Raw genomic sequence first — 15,004 nt, 5'->3', positions numbered from 1 at the left:
TTATCTGGTCTATGTATATGACGGCGATAGGGACTTCTCAACGGAGGCCTTTCGCTTTCCCTCTTCCAACTCTCTCTTTCATTTATCTTCAAGCTCAAAGGTCGATGGAGTACTATAAGTCCGACGGCATATGTATGACTACCCGATCGCGTGTTCGAACGAGCTCGACATGGCAGGTTGGACCTAGGAGAATCCCGTTTTCCTCGGAAGTCAATGAGAAATTCAGGAGACTAGCGACAAACCATAGGGGTACTTGTCCAAAATCTTAGACTATCGGGATTCTATCGTGGATTAGGAACATAGCCACTCACTTGTTTATCCCCCTCCGACATAGCAGGAGCAATCCGAGCATTCCCCGTTTCGCATACCCAACAGGTCTTTCCCGCAAGTTGTTGTCTGACCTTATATTTTATACCATCTGGGAGCACATCCAACTTTGGCCATTCAGAGGATATCATAGATTTGGTTGAGAAAGCTTGACAGCCCGGAAAGAGGAGGAATCGGTCTGCGAAATGGCTTCTAGAGGAGTATAGTCGGTCTGTGGCCTCGAGGCAAGCGGCAGTGCCATGCTGGGCTTGATAGGATCGATCATCAACACACATGGTCGGAGACAAGAAGAGTTCGAAGAAGTTGAGCAAGAATATGTACATTGAAATAATAAAACAAATTGGGAAGGGTGCTTTTGGCAGATGTGGAAACTTGGAGTTATGAGGAAGAAATGTTTAGGCAGAGAGTAGGAAGGAAACGGAATCATATATTAGAAAGGTTGTATCCCCTTTCGAAGTTATCGTGAAGTAATGACCACGTTTACCATACAATGGAAGCAGCTGCTCACGGTGCTCTTCAGTACGGAATCTAATAAGGTGTGTAAGCTTCATAAAACAACTAGTCAATCAGATATCCCTGGTATTACATTTAACAGGTACTGCATTGTAAGAAAAGAAGGAAAGAACAAAGAAAACAGATAATCATGGAGAAGGGGCTGACGCACATCTGATACATTATATTTAGTGAAAAGCTAATAATGGAGCGCCATTGCCTTTACTATCGAGCTAAAACCATCCCTCACCATCCATATTTCTATTTCGAAACCAGTGGAATCCCATACAGATGAGACAACCACATCACAGGCAGGCACCGGTACACTTTGGAGGACTATTATAGCTTGGGCCGATCTAGTAGCCCTCTCCCCCATTGGGCTCATTCTGGGGCCGGGAACTCACAACCACTTTACCAATCTCGGGGATACATAATTAAAAGAAAGGCCACCTTGCGTCGCACAATTCGAGTATGGTAGGACAGTGAAGGTAGAGGGGCTTAAATATAATCAGCAAACAGTATGGCGACGTTTCCTAGCAGCCTCCAGTGGACGGGGAAACAGGTTCTCTTGCTGCTTACTTGCAGCGTTCGTTGATTCAATGTGTTGAATATCCAGGGATGCGTGATTCGGGATCCGTAAGTAATGGACAAAAGTAACGTTGTTTAACCCGTTAAGCTTAAGGAATAAGTATCGGGACGACCGAAACATGAGTAGCATAGAGGATGTTACGTACACATTGTCCAGTGTTAATCCGATATTCCGTGGCAAAGCATGAATCCATTCAGTGAGTGTGTCAAGTGCGGATTTGGCTAGAGACTCGGCAACATAAACACTGAAGACTGCAAAGTACTCCGGTTCAACGACAGGGGGAGGGGCAACATTGGACACGGATCCTCCTGGAAGTTCTAGCCGTAGGGAATGCACCCCGACAAGTAGCTTGTAGCTTGGAGTGACCCGTGGCGAATTTGTCATGAGGGTATCCATAAGTTGGGCCAGTTCAACGCTTTTGTGACCTGCTGCCCTTTTGGCCATAATCTCGTTCCACAACTTCCCGGTAAAGGAAGCACGGCCCTGGGCAGCGTTTGCTAAAGGTGTTCTGGGGCTTGTTGCTGCTAGAACTTCGACGATGCGTTCCGTATAGACTGAATTTCTCGTTGCCACATGACTGAAGCAAGAATCAAAGATAAAAACGGTGTCGACTTCGGTATTAGATGAGAGAAAGAGAGAATTGGTGTCCACTTGGGCGAGAATTCTCATAATAGCAATACTATATCGGTGATTCCCAGACGTAAAGAAAAGCTCTCCTTCCTTTTCTACCCCATGTCCAGCATAATGAACAAGAAGAAGTGCCCTTCCATTCGTTGTTAGCGCTTGGCACAACATCCCCCAGAATTTGTGATTTAGAGCCATAGTCGGTGCGCGGTCCTCAAGGGGGATGACATATTGTTCGGGCGTCGGAAATCCGAATAGATGGACAATATCACGGAACTTGTTACAATCTCCCTCGGCATTTGTCTGGTCGTTTTCCCATCGAATTGAGAGTGATGAGACAAAGCTGTATACACGAGAGCGCTGACTGACAGCTCGTCTCAACATTTCCTCGAACCCAGAAATGCTCAGGCCGTGCGGTTCGTGACTTGCGGTAGACATCTTGAGAGCAGCAGAAGTATTTAGAGGATATGATTGAAAATTATGTGAAGGATACGGGTTTGTCCAGTGAGGAGTAATGGAGGAACTAAAGAGAGGTGAGAGTATCTATAGTCACGTCAGTTACCGCCTTCCGGTGCAAGCTGAACTGGGCCTGCCTGGTAAGTAGGCAGAAGGCGACGTAATAAATGATGCAATGAAAGTGACTCACCGTGCCTTCCCATACGGGATCTGGTAAAGGCCTAGTCAATTGATGGTTCCCTTCTATTTCATTCAATAAGCATTCCATAAAAGGAAAGGATGATATCAGAGTCAATAATATGAAAATCACGCACTACTCCACGCTTGGTAAAATGTTGTTTTCTCTAAAGCTATTGTAGGGCCAAGAGCCTCTTGCTCCTACAAACAACTGTTGCTACAGAGAAACCACAGGTAACTGCTATATCATACTTGCAGTCTGAGGTATAGGATAATTTCTAGACTCAAGGGGGGGAAGGGGTGACCGGATAGGGCTGTCGCCCTTGTCACCGCCAAGTGGCATCCAGTGCTTCTGAACCACGAATATAACATGCTTCAGTTGCATAACGTTTTCGATGGAGTCCCAGAAGAAGAGGTCACAGCAGCATATGCTCATATAATGTCCATGAAGTCGTGGAACGACTCTCAAGTGGCGGCTTTTAGCCTGCCCAAAGGTCTCCCTGGAGCATTCGCAGCGATTGAACGCATCTTTGGGTGCGGCAAGACAAGTGTGCAAGCTGCAATGGCCCTATTGTGTCACAGACTGGGCTACCATATGATGATGGTTGCTCCATGTAGTGCGGCTTTGTTGGCCGTGGAGAACCAGTTGTCTAAGCTAGACACCACCGCCCCAGCCCTACGAGTGCTTCAGTGGCAAATGGAATAGCGAAACACATGTCGAGCAGACCCACAGGATATTGATGACACAGAAACCGGCCATGAGGCAGTTGGCACATGCATCAGGTTTATACAATGTCTCGCTAAATCACGACTTTCCCGTTACGATACTGTGAATGGCCATGGCCTTTATAGCTGGATCCAGGGCATCGCCAAGGATGTTCAAGAGAGGAACAAGAAGTTACTCTTTTCTTGACGCCCAGGCAGGATCACCAAAACCGTTCGTGTCAAAGGTTTACGTGAAAGTGGTTGTCTCGAGGAGATAAATTTCCCAGAAGATGTGGATGATAGAAGCCAAAAAGACGCTTGATTCTGGCATAGAAGAGGATAAGGATGCTGGCATAAATGGAGTAACAGCTCGGCATCCCACGCTATCAATGAGCGTATAGAAGTATACGACGAGATGAAGAGACAGCTACAAGACGACAGGGACGAGCAAAAGAAAAGTATGGGGGAGGCAGTCGAGAAAGCGCAGCGAGGCGAGGGAGAGAACCGTCGGCGACTACGGACAGAGTGTAAGCGCACGCTGGAAGATGATGGCCACCTAGTACAACGGCAAGTCAGTGCTCCGTCTCACATATGCAGGACGACTAACCCCCGTGCCACCACTTCGCTATCTATATCGACGACATGGCCAGACATGCCCTTCACCAACACAAGGGAGGGCAGAAGACAAAGCCTACCCATGATGAAATCGAGGCCATCAAGCAGGATAAGAATTTCTTTGAACAAGCGGTATAAATGTTGTCGGAACGCGCAGTAAGAGTTTTGTATTGCGCCAATCAAGTCGTGGACTCAGACATCGGCCACAGGTATGGAATAGTGATAGAGGACGTTTCATTCACATTCCGCAGCGTTTTTATTATCGCAGACGAAGATGGCCAATGTCTTAGTGCCGAGGCGTGGATTCCTGTCGCCACCCTCAGAAGGAATTGGGGAAAGGCGAAGAACGTGATTTCTCTTAACGAGGTTGAATTCTTAGTAAACCATCGTGAATTTACAATTTATTTTCACTCATGTCGGAGCCTCTTCTATGTGGATTCTCACATGCCCCATCTCCTCTTGAGACAACCCTCACAAGAGGGTACTAGTTATAAAAAGAGCATCATGATAATCTGGTTTTATGTCATTTTACATCACACTTCAGCCTTCCCGTAAACATGTTCTTATATTCATCTTTGTATACCGCAGCCAACAAGACACTCTACATATTTCAAAAACCTATTTAAGAATGTACTCTTATGTAGCGACTAGGATTAAAAGCTTTCCCACATGCTAGTATTCTACATGTATCCAACGGTGTCTCGAGAAAATGTACATAAGATACACACACAGAGAGAGAAGATTGGAGTTGTTAAAGCTTTACAGGAGAGCTTTAATAGATAGTCTAGCAGAAAGCTGCGCCTGTTTGTCGCCGACTAGATACAACGATGGCCATGGGAGCAGATATAGCAATGAGAGTAATGCGCGCACTTGCCTGGCACACCAGGGTAAACACAGTGCGGATGGGAACAACCACGGGCAGTTTCAAAGACGTTGGATACATCGTTTTCCGACACACCTTTCTCCGCTGAGAGCTTTTCGTAAAGCTCCAAGGACTTCATTCGTCCGTCCAGTTCGTTGCTCAGATCGTCTCCGACGTAAGCCAAGATCGGTCCATTAGGCTCTTTAATAGTGTAGCCTCCGTTTGCAGTCTCGAGATCGACATCTGGGTGGGAAGCAGTAAATTCTCGGAGGTCTTTTTCGGTGTCTAGGACCATAGCGCCGTCAGGGAGAGGGCTGTTATAACGAGTGGTAGCTGCGTAGGCCGTAGCGGCTAGGCTGATAAGAAACAGCTTGCGAAGGACGACGGTGGAAAGCATTGTCAAGAGAATAAGACAAGAGGTTCAAAAAGAAAAAAGGTTTGAAGGGCTGCTGCTTTGTTTCTTTGTATTTTCTAATGCTCAGGAAGAACGATGAGTGACAGACTGGCTTGGTTCAGGGAGACATAGGCGACTTAAATACCCGTACAGTGCAGTTATAATTCCCTCTCTATAAGCTGACACAGGACAGTTTGAATGCTTCCAGTTTATCCCTCATCTCATCGTACCACTCCGGTTACATCCCACAGCCCCGTAAGCATGGCTCATCATCCCTGTTTCTAGGATTACCAAAAGTCCATCCACGAAGGATCGGTGTTGGCTTGCCCCCCTCACCTAAACCGCATATTCATCCGTCAGCTTCTCGCCCGCGGCAATCTTCGCTTCCAACTCGGCGTTTCTGCGGTCAATCTCCTCACACATTTCGTCCGATGCCACGGCGACGACAGTCCCATCCGGATCCTTCGCGTAGTGGCCGTTGTTCTCGGGATAGAAAATGGCATACGGGTTCGCCTGTTGAATTTTGGCGGCTTCGTCAAGGGTGGTGAAGACGCAGACACCCTCAGGGATTGGGTCCTTATAGCGGGTGGTCGACATTTTGGGATCTTTCTCGCAGTAGATAGTGTGGGAGATGTGAGTGATAGTAAGACCATGTACGAAGGGGCGGAGAAGGGTAATGGTGGCAGTATCGACCCATCGATGTTCATTTATAAGATACGGCGTTGCACTAACGGATGTCAGCCCAACAGCCTTCTCATTGGCTAAGTCTCAGGTAACGTGGCCTAGGCCTGTGATAAGACTTGATTCCGATTCCTCGATCGTCACCCAACCAAGAAGCTTAAATCCGATTGGAGTGACGATCCCATCTGACTCAAGACCCTGCATTCTCCTCGGTCAACTTCAGTTCCTCTTGCTACCGAGGGAATTAGCCCTTATTCCTTGTCCTTATCCTATGTAAGTACAGCACTTGTGTAGTGCACAACTTTCCCTACCTCCTAGGTCTTTATGGTGCTCTTTGCACCCTAGACAACTGTCTGGCCGCCAATAAATTAGGCGGCCCCTACGGACTGGCAAAATAATAATAATAATAGTAAATAAAAATAAAAAAAGATAAAAATAAAAAAAGATAAAAATAAAAAAAGATAAAAATAAAAATAAATTAAAATAGACATAAGCAATACGGTTATGCATATTTGAACATAGGTATTAAACTAGTACTACAAAGCACGGTTTTGATAGGGCCATGTTTACGGACTGAGAACGATCCTTCGTCTTTTTCGGGGTCTCATCTACAGTAATCCGCTACAACAGGACAGAGCATGTTACGTTGCAATACCCAGGAAAGGCCGTACGATCGCTGCCAGTTCAAGGATAGCTAGCCCTAATGTCCAAGCGTCCCAGTTACATACACGTCCCTGATTCTATTGGCCCACAAGTGCTGTCTTTGGCGCGACTCGCAACGCTAGAGATTCATCCCTCCTCCGGTATGTTTGAGTCTCGCCTGTAAGCTCTAAAAGCTATCTGCCTCGAACTATAATTGGTATATTCTACGTCCCGCAGCAGCGCGGCGCATTGGCAGTCGTAGAGGTCGTGGAAGTGGACAGACGCATCGCGCGCTGTACCCTGGTATTTAGGAACGTCTCATCAGTCTACCCTGGAGACTAACCATAGCTTGGACATAGGCGAGGGGTAATTGTACTGGCGGTCCTGAATGAGTGGTAGCTTGTGCTGACAGTGTCATAATAGTCACTGATATACGCGCAACATTCTTAGGCCCATTGTTAGTTTCAAGCCTTTGCCAGTAATAGAACAGCTGAGTGATGTCAGCATTTGTCTCAGGGCCCATGACAGCTAAGCACGGATGAGGGGATTACGTACAATGGTGTTGGCTTCTAACTTGCTTAATAAAAGATAAGACATTTATTAACTTTTAATTTACGGATAAAGGAAGGTCTTTTATACTGTCCTAGATCATGTGGTTGTAGACAAAGGGCGTTTCGGTGAACAAAGAGCCTTTAGGTATTGTGAAATGATGAAGAATATGAGTCCCTTTATAAAAGGTAAGATTCTTCAAATTCTATGAAATTTATGAACAAAGGAAGGCTTTATATACTGTTCTAGATCACGTGGTTGAAAACAAAGGGCCTTTAGGCATCCACAGGTATTCACAATCTTTATTGAGCGGAGTTCATGTAGTGGCCTAGGTAAGGCCTCCAGGCGCCTACAGGAATTGCCCTTAGTAGTAGCTAATATATACAATCAGAAGGAATGGACTTTCCGCTCTGTACATTCAACCTCAACTTAGTACCAATCCAGCCAGGGCGACGATGTAGCTTGGCTAATAGTATAACCATAGTATTGGATGAAGTGCGTATGTGCATTTCAATAATATTGGCTGTTGATAGCTGGATCGGGAGATGTGCATAAAAAGGCCTTGCCACTAAGATACGCCTCCTCGATCAGTGTTCTAGATTATGTGTTTCAAAGCGTGTCTGCTGTCGTAGGGTCTATCTGAACCAGTTAAACTCACCCACATGCTAATAAATCCTCAATATCTCATCCACTAGTTCCTATAAATGGAAGCCACCGGCCCGTCATTTCCACAAAGGGCAAGCGAAGAGACTCCAGACGTCACCTTCAGCGTATTCATTACTCTCAGCCACATTCCCTTACCGAGTCTTTCTAATTCTTTCCTTTCCTTGTGAATCAAATCGTGCCAGCCCGAGGTACGAGTCCAAAATCAGTCGGTCCTTGACCATTCAGCCGACGTTGCTTGTTAGGTTCCAAATCCAACACCCCATGGCACGTTGAACCCTCCTTGTAGTTGAACAGCCTCGCTGCGCGATGGTCGTGACCAAACTTACAGTGACTCAGGTTCAAGGAAGGAAGAAATATCATAATGGAACCTCTCTCCTCAAGAATCTTCCGGCACGAAACTTTCAACCCGTGGATATAGGTGCATCTTTTCATGGCACATGTGATCGATTCATGCTCTTGCATTAACCGTCAACCCGCAGAAATATATAATTAGTACCATATCAGTATATGTAAAGGGACGAAATATGTGAAACTGACCTCACATCGCCTGAGAAACTTGCAATCCGACTGATTACATTTCACACCTGCCAAATCGGCCGGACACATAATTTTGATCAGGTCGGCTGTCTCTAGCTCACTAAGGTTTGCAATGCTTATCATGCCTAAGGCCAGCTGGGTCGCTGAGGATTCATCTGACTGGTTATGGACTTCCTTCTTATCATTCTGGGATAACACTTCTTGCTTCAAGCTTGACGGTCTCTAAAGCGAGTCCCTTTGTGTGTGTCGCCGCTGGCTTGTATCTGTGAGACCTTCGGGAATGTTATGATCTGCAGATTAGACTTTTCAAGTGAGATGGGCTATACATGTTCCTGCGCGAAAGTAATAGTGAGAGTATTCTCGGATGGACCGTGTTTCTCGATACGTCTAATAAGGTGTCCGAAGTTTTCATTTGCCAATGGAAGCTGAGGTGTGTGTGAGTCTTTTATGGGGGCGATCTGTTGATGTTGATATAATTAACGTACAGATAGCTTGAGAATACTAGCGGGTGACTCAGCCATGGTAACTGGAGACAACCTCATCGACAAAGGGGCGGGCGGTGTCAATGAAGGAGTAGGTAGGAGAGCATGGAGGAATTGGACAGCGATTGGGGGAGAGCATGGATGGTGAATGGTGGAAGGAGAACTCATGTGCTGGATAATTCTACCACTGAATTTTTACCTTAGCAGTATTCAAGATTTAAAAGCTAGTTCTATGTTTCATACACATACAGCCCTTTTGTATAGAGTACTGTTTCATGCGGTAGAAAGATCCACCATCTTAATCACTGCATTTACAGCGTGACCAGAGCTCACATATCAGTATTCTCATTAATCGAACTACACACAAGTCTTTCATATGAGCCAGTAGAAATACTGCTGTTCAGGATGTATGAAGACTCGTGGATCAACATGTAATACGAGAAAGAGGGGAACGTTTCGCAGCACTATGGTCGTATCGAGAAATCTTAAGGAATGTCTATATATAAATGTAGCACGTGGTTGGACCACGACAATGATACGAGAAGGCTCCAGTGGGCCCGACGTTTATATTTCAACATTACGATTTTTGCTTTAATTTTCCTTCCTAATTATCCCTCGCTTATGCTTATACGGATTAAGGTTGTCGATCCTTGGGTCCGGGGAAAATTCGTTGATGTCAATGGCGGGAGCATGAGCGAATAAACGGAGCAATCATTGAGTCTGGCCCTAAAAGTTCGCCTCTCTTTCTTCAGCCATTGCCTCCTTCATCCTGTCGCACAATTGCGTCAGGATTTTGTCCAGTAAAATCTTTGGTACGCAGTACTTCCAAGCCTGTAAAAGCCCCACAGGAGCTATAGTTACATGCTTTTTGTAGGGCTTACGAAACCAGGACGTAGTGCGGCCAAACGCATTGGAGCCATAAGAATGCGGCATTTCTCAGGATATCCGCAGCCACTCAAGTTTGACCTCCTCACTTCACGATGATCCCACAATATTTATTTTAGATATGTCACTCTCTCCCACTGCCACGATCGTGAATTTTTTCGTCTCCTACTTACATCTGTGCCGCAGACCATCTGGAGGGTGTTATCGTGACTAGCCCCTCTTCCATCCATGCCCCCCTACCCAGAGCCACAGGCTGATTCCTCTCCCCTACGGCTTCACCATCATTATTTTTATATCATCATCTGGGCTCTGCTGGCATCAATCATTCTTTATATTCCGGGTGGTCTAAGTTTCGTCGATGCCTTACTTCTCGCCTCCGGTGCCGCCACCCAAACCGGGCTCAACCCCATCGACCTCAAAGACCTGCATATTTCACAACAGATAACACTATGGCTGGTTCCTATGGTCACGAACGTAGTGTTCCTCCATTCATTGCTGGTTTTAATCAGGATTTATTGGTTTCGGAAACGCTTCAAGAGTGCCATCCGTGAGGCCAAAGCAGTATGCCACAGTCAACGACAGCGGATGAACCAAGCACTCGACTATGAGGCCCGAAGGCCGATAGGCTTGAACAGAACTATTACGGATACGACTGATACGACCACTACTGCGTTCGACTCTTCAGACAGGGACGACGAAGAGCAACCCCTACTTGGAAGTACGGATGACGAGATCTCCCCTGGGGCGTCCCCCCCGACACCCGTTCAGGGTTCATCTCCTGTCGGTTACCAGACTTTCAAGCCAGCCGCCATAGGCCCCTCAAGTCCTCGAATCACATTTTATGAATCTGACAGGGACTATGAGGCAAGGCAGAAGAGGCGATCCTCTTTTTCTCGTCGTCGCTCGTTTTCCGAGGCTGTGAACGAGGCTTTCCCACGGACAGACAGCTCCAACATGCCTGTTTTGCCGTCGTTGATGTGGCAACATTCGATTGCAAGTTATTGTGACTGGGATGAAGATCAGAAGGAGGAGCTTGGAGGAATCGAATACAGGGCGCTGAAAACATTGATGGTCATCCTGGCTTGCTACTTTCTGGCTTTCCATCTACTCGGCATTATACTGTTTATTCCGTGGATCATGACGGACTCACATTACAGTGAGATGGTCAAAGACATGGGCTTGAACCGACCTTGGTGGGCCGTATTTACCGCCGGGTCTGCGTTCCATGACCTAGGATACACCTTGAGCCCCGACTCAATGTCTTCGTTCAGGAACGCCGCATTTCCACTATTAGTGATGACCTTTCTGGTGGTGATCGGGAACACCGGCTTTCCGTGCATGCTGCGCTTAATTATCTGGTTTTTAACAAAATTTACAAGAGACGGGTCTCCCTTAGACGACGAGTTACATTATCTGCTCGAACATCCCCGACGATGTTTCACAATGCTCTTTCCTGGATCAGAGACTTGGCGATTAGCAGGTGTTCTCCTCCTGCTTAATGCTCTGGACCTTTTTGTTTTCTACACACTCCAGGAGGTGAGTTTCCACGCTGTATAAGACGTCTACGAAGGTGTAAACTAAGTAGTCATCTCCCACACAGAACCCCCAAAGCAACCCCTTCTCCCCCGGCCTCCGTCTCGTAGACGGCCTATTCCAAATCGCCTCCACCCGAACGGCCGGCTTCTCAATCACCTCTCTCGGTGCACTCCATCCTGCAGTCCAAGTCTCCTTCGTTGTAATGATGTACATCTCCGCCTTCCCAATCGCCATCGCCATCCGAAAAACGAACGTCTACGAAGAAAAAAGCCTCGGCATCTACGACGATGAAGACAAGCCCAACCCCCACGGGCTGGCCGCACACATCCAGCGCCAACTCGGTTTCGACCTGTGGTACGTGATGCTCGGGTTCTTCCTCATCTCTGTAACAGAGGGCAAAAGGATCCAACAAACCCACGGCCACGATCTCGCATTCTCTCTTTTTCCACTTCTGTTCGAGATCGTCTCCGCGTACGGAACAGTGGGCTTGTCGTTGGGATATCCCAAGACGGAAACGAGTCTCAGCGCGCAATTTAACCCGGTGTCAAAGTTGATTATTATTGCTATGCAGGTGCGTGGAAGACATCGTGGTCTGCCGCATGCGTTGGATCATGCTATTCTGTTGCCCTGTGATGTGCATCAGGATCAGCAGGGGGAGTGGTGGTGGAAGCGGTGGTTGAGGAGGAAGAGTTCGAATATTAGCAATTTCTTTTCGCATGGGAATGCTGGCGAGGATCTTGAGAGGCTTTCTCTGTGAGGTCATCATTCGGTGTGGAATCTATCAGGTGATATCCTAAATATCAATGCCTACGCCATTGTTCACTCTATGTATGTGGAATAAAATTTTGAAAATCAACAAGAATATATCTTCTTTGGCGTATTGCATATGCGCTTAATGAAGCGTCATTGGTCTTGCTTTATTAGCCTACGACCCTTACTTCCTTGGGCATAGTCTATAGGTATGTATTGGTCATGTGATCATACAATGGGTTGTTCAGCTGAGGCTGCGCTGAAACTCTTTCTTTAACCCCCCACCTCAAGACGCAGAAGAAACCCTTTGTCCTTCAATCAGGAAGGTAGGCAATCTTACTCAACTTTGGTGGAAGACCCTTCGAGTACACAATGCCTCTCCTCGACCTTCCAAATGAGTTACTACTTCTCATCATTGAAAGTCTACCGAGTGAGAAGGATGTACTTTCTATGTTAAGGGACATGTTCCCGCTTTTATTTAATTGACCAAATGGACCCGCTGTACAACCATAATATCAAATATTCTCGAAGCTCATTACTGCCGTGGTACTCAGAAAAAGGATATACAATGCTTGAAAAGGGTGCGGATATAGAGAGCACAGATCTTGATTGTTTTACACCACTAATATGCGCTGCTTCTCATGGCCATGAGGATGTGGTCAGGTTATTGCTTGAAAAGGGTGCTGATCTAGAGGCCGAAGATGACGAGGAGTGCACGCCAGTGATATGGGCTGCTAGGAAGGGATACGAGGGTGTGGTTAGGCTGCTAATTGAAAAAGGTGCCGACCTTCAGCATGAAGATGACGCCAGGTGCACGGCAATAGCAAATTGTGCTATCGAAGGACATGAAGGTGTGCCCAGACTGTTACTTGAAACAGTTCCTGACCTGAAGTATAGCCATGTGCCAGTTATATTGTCATTGTTTTGCATCTCCTCTATACGTTACAGAGTTTGGAGCCTCTCAAACCATATCTGTCCGCACCACATCAGCTTCCAGGCGAAGATCAAAATCAAAACCATCCATCCGGAACCCCATCGTTGTATATACATGGGGAAATGTCCACAATACACGCAATATGTCCTTGAACTGGTGTCCAGCTGAGCAGGACATAAATCTGTTAATCATGATACCCACACCTCCTCAGATACTCAACAACCCCAAGACAGGTTTACCAATACGCCACTGTTGCGTCCATGTAACGATATTTCCCATGCTTGTGGACTATCTTCCATGCACGCGAGATGATCTTGATGCCCCAATGACCCCAGATGGCCCTGATCTAGATATAGCTTATTATTCCGGGGAAAGAAGGTGAGCATAGTAAGGCAGGATACCAGAGTCCTAGGATGGTTCCGGGCTCATTCCTGTGCTACTTTTATTTTATAGCTGTTATTAGCGCCAGCGGACTGGGCCAACTATCAGGTTGGCTATGATCAATTCCCCATCACGATGATTTCGTTCTGTTCGAGCGTCGGACAATCTCGTGGATGCGATCCGCAAATCGCATGTGGAGAGTATGTCTCGAGGAGAAGAGGATGTCCTCTAAAGGTCCCAAGTTGCTTTGGGTTTGGTATATGTCAATAATAGCTTAATGAGGAGCCAAAGAGAAGTGACAAGTGTACACACAGATTCGACCCAGGGATTCTTTAATATCAAAAAATGCTGGATATCTACAACCCGGAAATTTGGCTAAATTTGAAAATCTAAATCTACATAAATAAATCAATAATACGCATATAGAAAGCAACTGTTTGAACCAGTCATATAACTAGCTTCGTTTGCCACGGACAAAGATGAACGACTAGCTCTGAAGGCTATCTCGTTAGAAGAACCTGATAGGCTCTCCTTCAATCGCGAGCGAGTCATGCAACGACAATCGATGTTGCACTCTGTGCGGGGCAGATCGGGGCAACAGCGAACCTCGTTTGGAGCCTAGTATCTTGGAGTCAGGGATAATTTGAGAAAGGTTACTGTTGACCCTGCCACAGCTTTAGTAGTCACAGAACAGGATATGACAAAGATACTAGTTTAAAATATGTGAAATTATCTACACATCTGTAACGATGCCAGCAGAACAGCTCACTTGTGCTCGTGCATGGTGATCTTCACTAGTTTCCGGCAGATGCTACCCAGTCACCGAACATGACCCAGTCACGGGACTGATCATCGTGCTTACCAGATCCAATTAGAGTGATACTGACGCTTTGTGAAAGGGTATTGGGTTTATTAGTACTCAAACTACGTCCACCGCTAGAGCCTCACTTTTGGTCTTGGCAGTAGGGATATTGATCCAAAAGGTACTGCATTGCAAAGCCTCAGATAGAATGGATTCCGGTTCGCAAAATACTCCCTCCCGGGTGTTAGCGCCATTACTCCCGGGCCATTATCGGTACTCTTCAAACTCTACTGACAGGACTTTACCAAAGTAGTCGTGATGCAGTGACTTTTTTTTTTTTCCTGTATAAAGTGCATAATTGAGATCACCTGTCATGTAGTCTTTACAATGCAGGTGTATGATAGGTTTCATCACATCACATCCTCCCTATAGGCCCGAATCACAAAAGCATATCTATCACGCGTACTCGTTCAATGTACTACAACAGTTCCCAAGGATAGTGGTGTATACGTTACCAAGCGACTAGCGTACTGTGGACCCCATTCCTGATAGTCTGAATTGAATGAGAAGATACACCACCAAGCAGGGACAACAGGCGAGAAAGGACCCTAGTTGTTTTATTGCCGCTGAAAATAAGTTAGCCTCCCACAATCAGCGTACATCGACATCTACACAAACAAGACGAATAAACGGTAGAGTTCAGCGATGCCTAGCTAGCAAAATAGTATATGCGATGTACACAGTACTGCAATAGGACCCGCCAGCGTATTGTATTTTCACTACACCCGTTTTGCATTATGGTAGTTGATGAGGAGGTCTGCTTGTATGCGTAATGGTGCAAAAAGAGGAAGGGAATGGTTTGAGATGACCTGACGATCTCAGCGACATACTATGTATAGCCAACATGTATGTATATAC

The 15,004-nt window shown here is 46.4% G+C and overlaps 4 protein-coding genes across 4 annotated transcripts; 1 reads left to right on the top strand and 3 right to left on the bottom strand.

The window, feature by feature from the left end:
* Positions 1-1,018: 1,018 nt before the first annotated feature.
* BDV27DRAFT_165989 (uncharacterized protein) lies at positions 1,019-2,470 on the bottom strand (the record flags this gene model as incomplete). Its single annotated transcript, XM_032074071.1, has 2 exons — positions 1,019-1,080; positions 1,399-2,470. The coding sequence occupies 2 exons, from the start codon at positions 2,468-2,470 to the stop codon at positions 1,019-1,021; spliced, it is 1,134 nt and encodes a 377-aa protein (XP_031925800.1).
* A 2,148-nt stretch (positions 2,471-4,618) lies between these two features.
* BDV27DRAFT_131078 (uncharacterized protein) lies at positions 4,619-5,902 on the bottom strand. The gene has a single exon (XM_032067551.1). The coding sequence runs from the start codon at positions 5,242-5,244 to the stop codon at positions 4,801-4,803; it is 444 nt and encodes a 147-aa protein (XP_031925798.1). The 5' UTR covers positions 5,245-5,902; the 3' UTR covers positions 4,619-4,800.
* BDV27DRAFT_146727 (uncharacterized protein) lies at positions 5,591-5,838 on the bottom strand (the record flags this gene model as incomplete). The annotated part of the gene is made up of 2 exons (XM_032070625.1): positions 5,591-5,631; positions 5,661-5,838. The coding sequence occupies 2 exons, from the start codon at positions 5,836-5,838 to the stop codon at positions 5,591-5,593; spliced, it is 219 nt and encodes a 72-aa protein (XP_031925799.1).
* A 3,696-nt stretch (positions 5,903-9,598) lies between the features above and the next one.
* On the top strand, positions 9,599-12,099 carry BDV27DRAFT_15500 (cation transport protein-domain-containing protein). Its single transcript, XM_032072062.1, has 2 exons — positions 9,599-11,219; positions 11,284-12,099. The coding sequence occupies exons 1-2, from the start codon at positions 9,912-9,914 to the stop codon at positions 11,974-11,976; spliced, it is 2,001 nt and encodes a 666-aa protein (XP_031925797.1). The 5' UTR covers positions 9,599-9,911; the 3' UTR covers positions 11,977-12,099.
* The last annotated feature ends 2,905 nt before the right edge of the window (positions 12,100-15,004 follow it).

The sequence above is a fragment of the Aspergillus caelatus genome, assembly GCF_009193585.1.
Source record: "Aspergillus caelatus strain CBS 763.97 unplaced genomic scaffold BDV27scaffold_133, whole genome shotgun sequence".
NCBI classification, from domain to species: domain Eukaryota; kingdom Fungi; phylum Ascomycota; class Eurotiomycetes; order Eurotiales; family Aspergillaceae; genus Aspergillus; species Aspergillus caelatus.
Note: the sequence above shows the minus strand (reverse complement) of the source record. Positions and strands in the feature narration are given on the sequence as shown.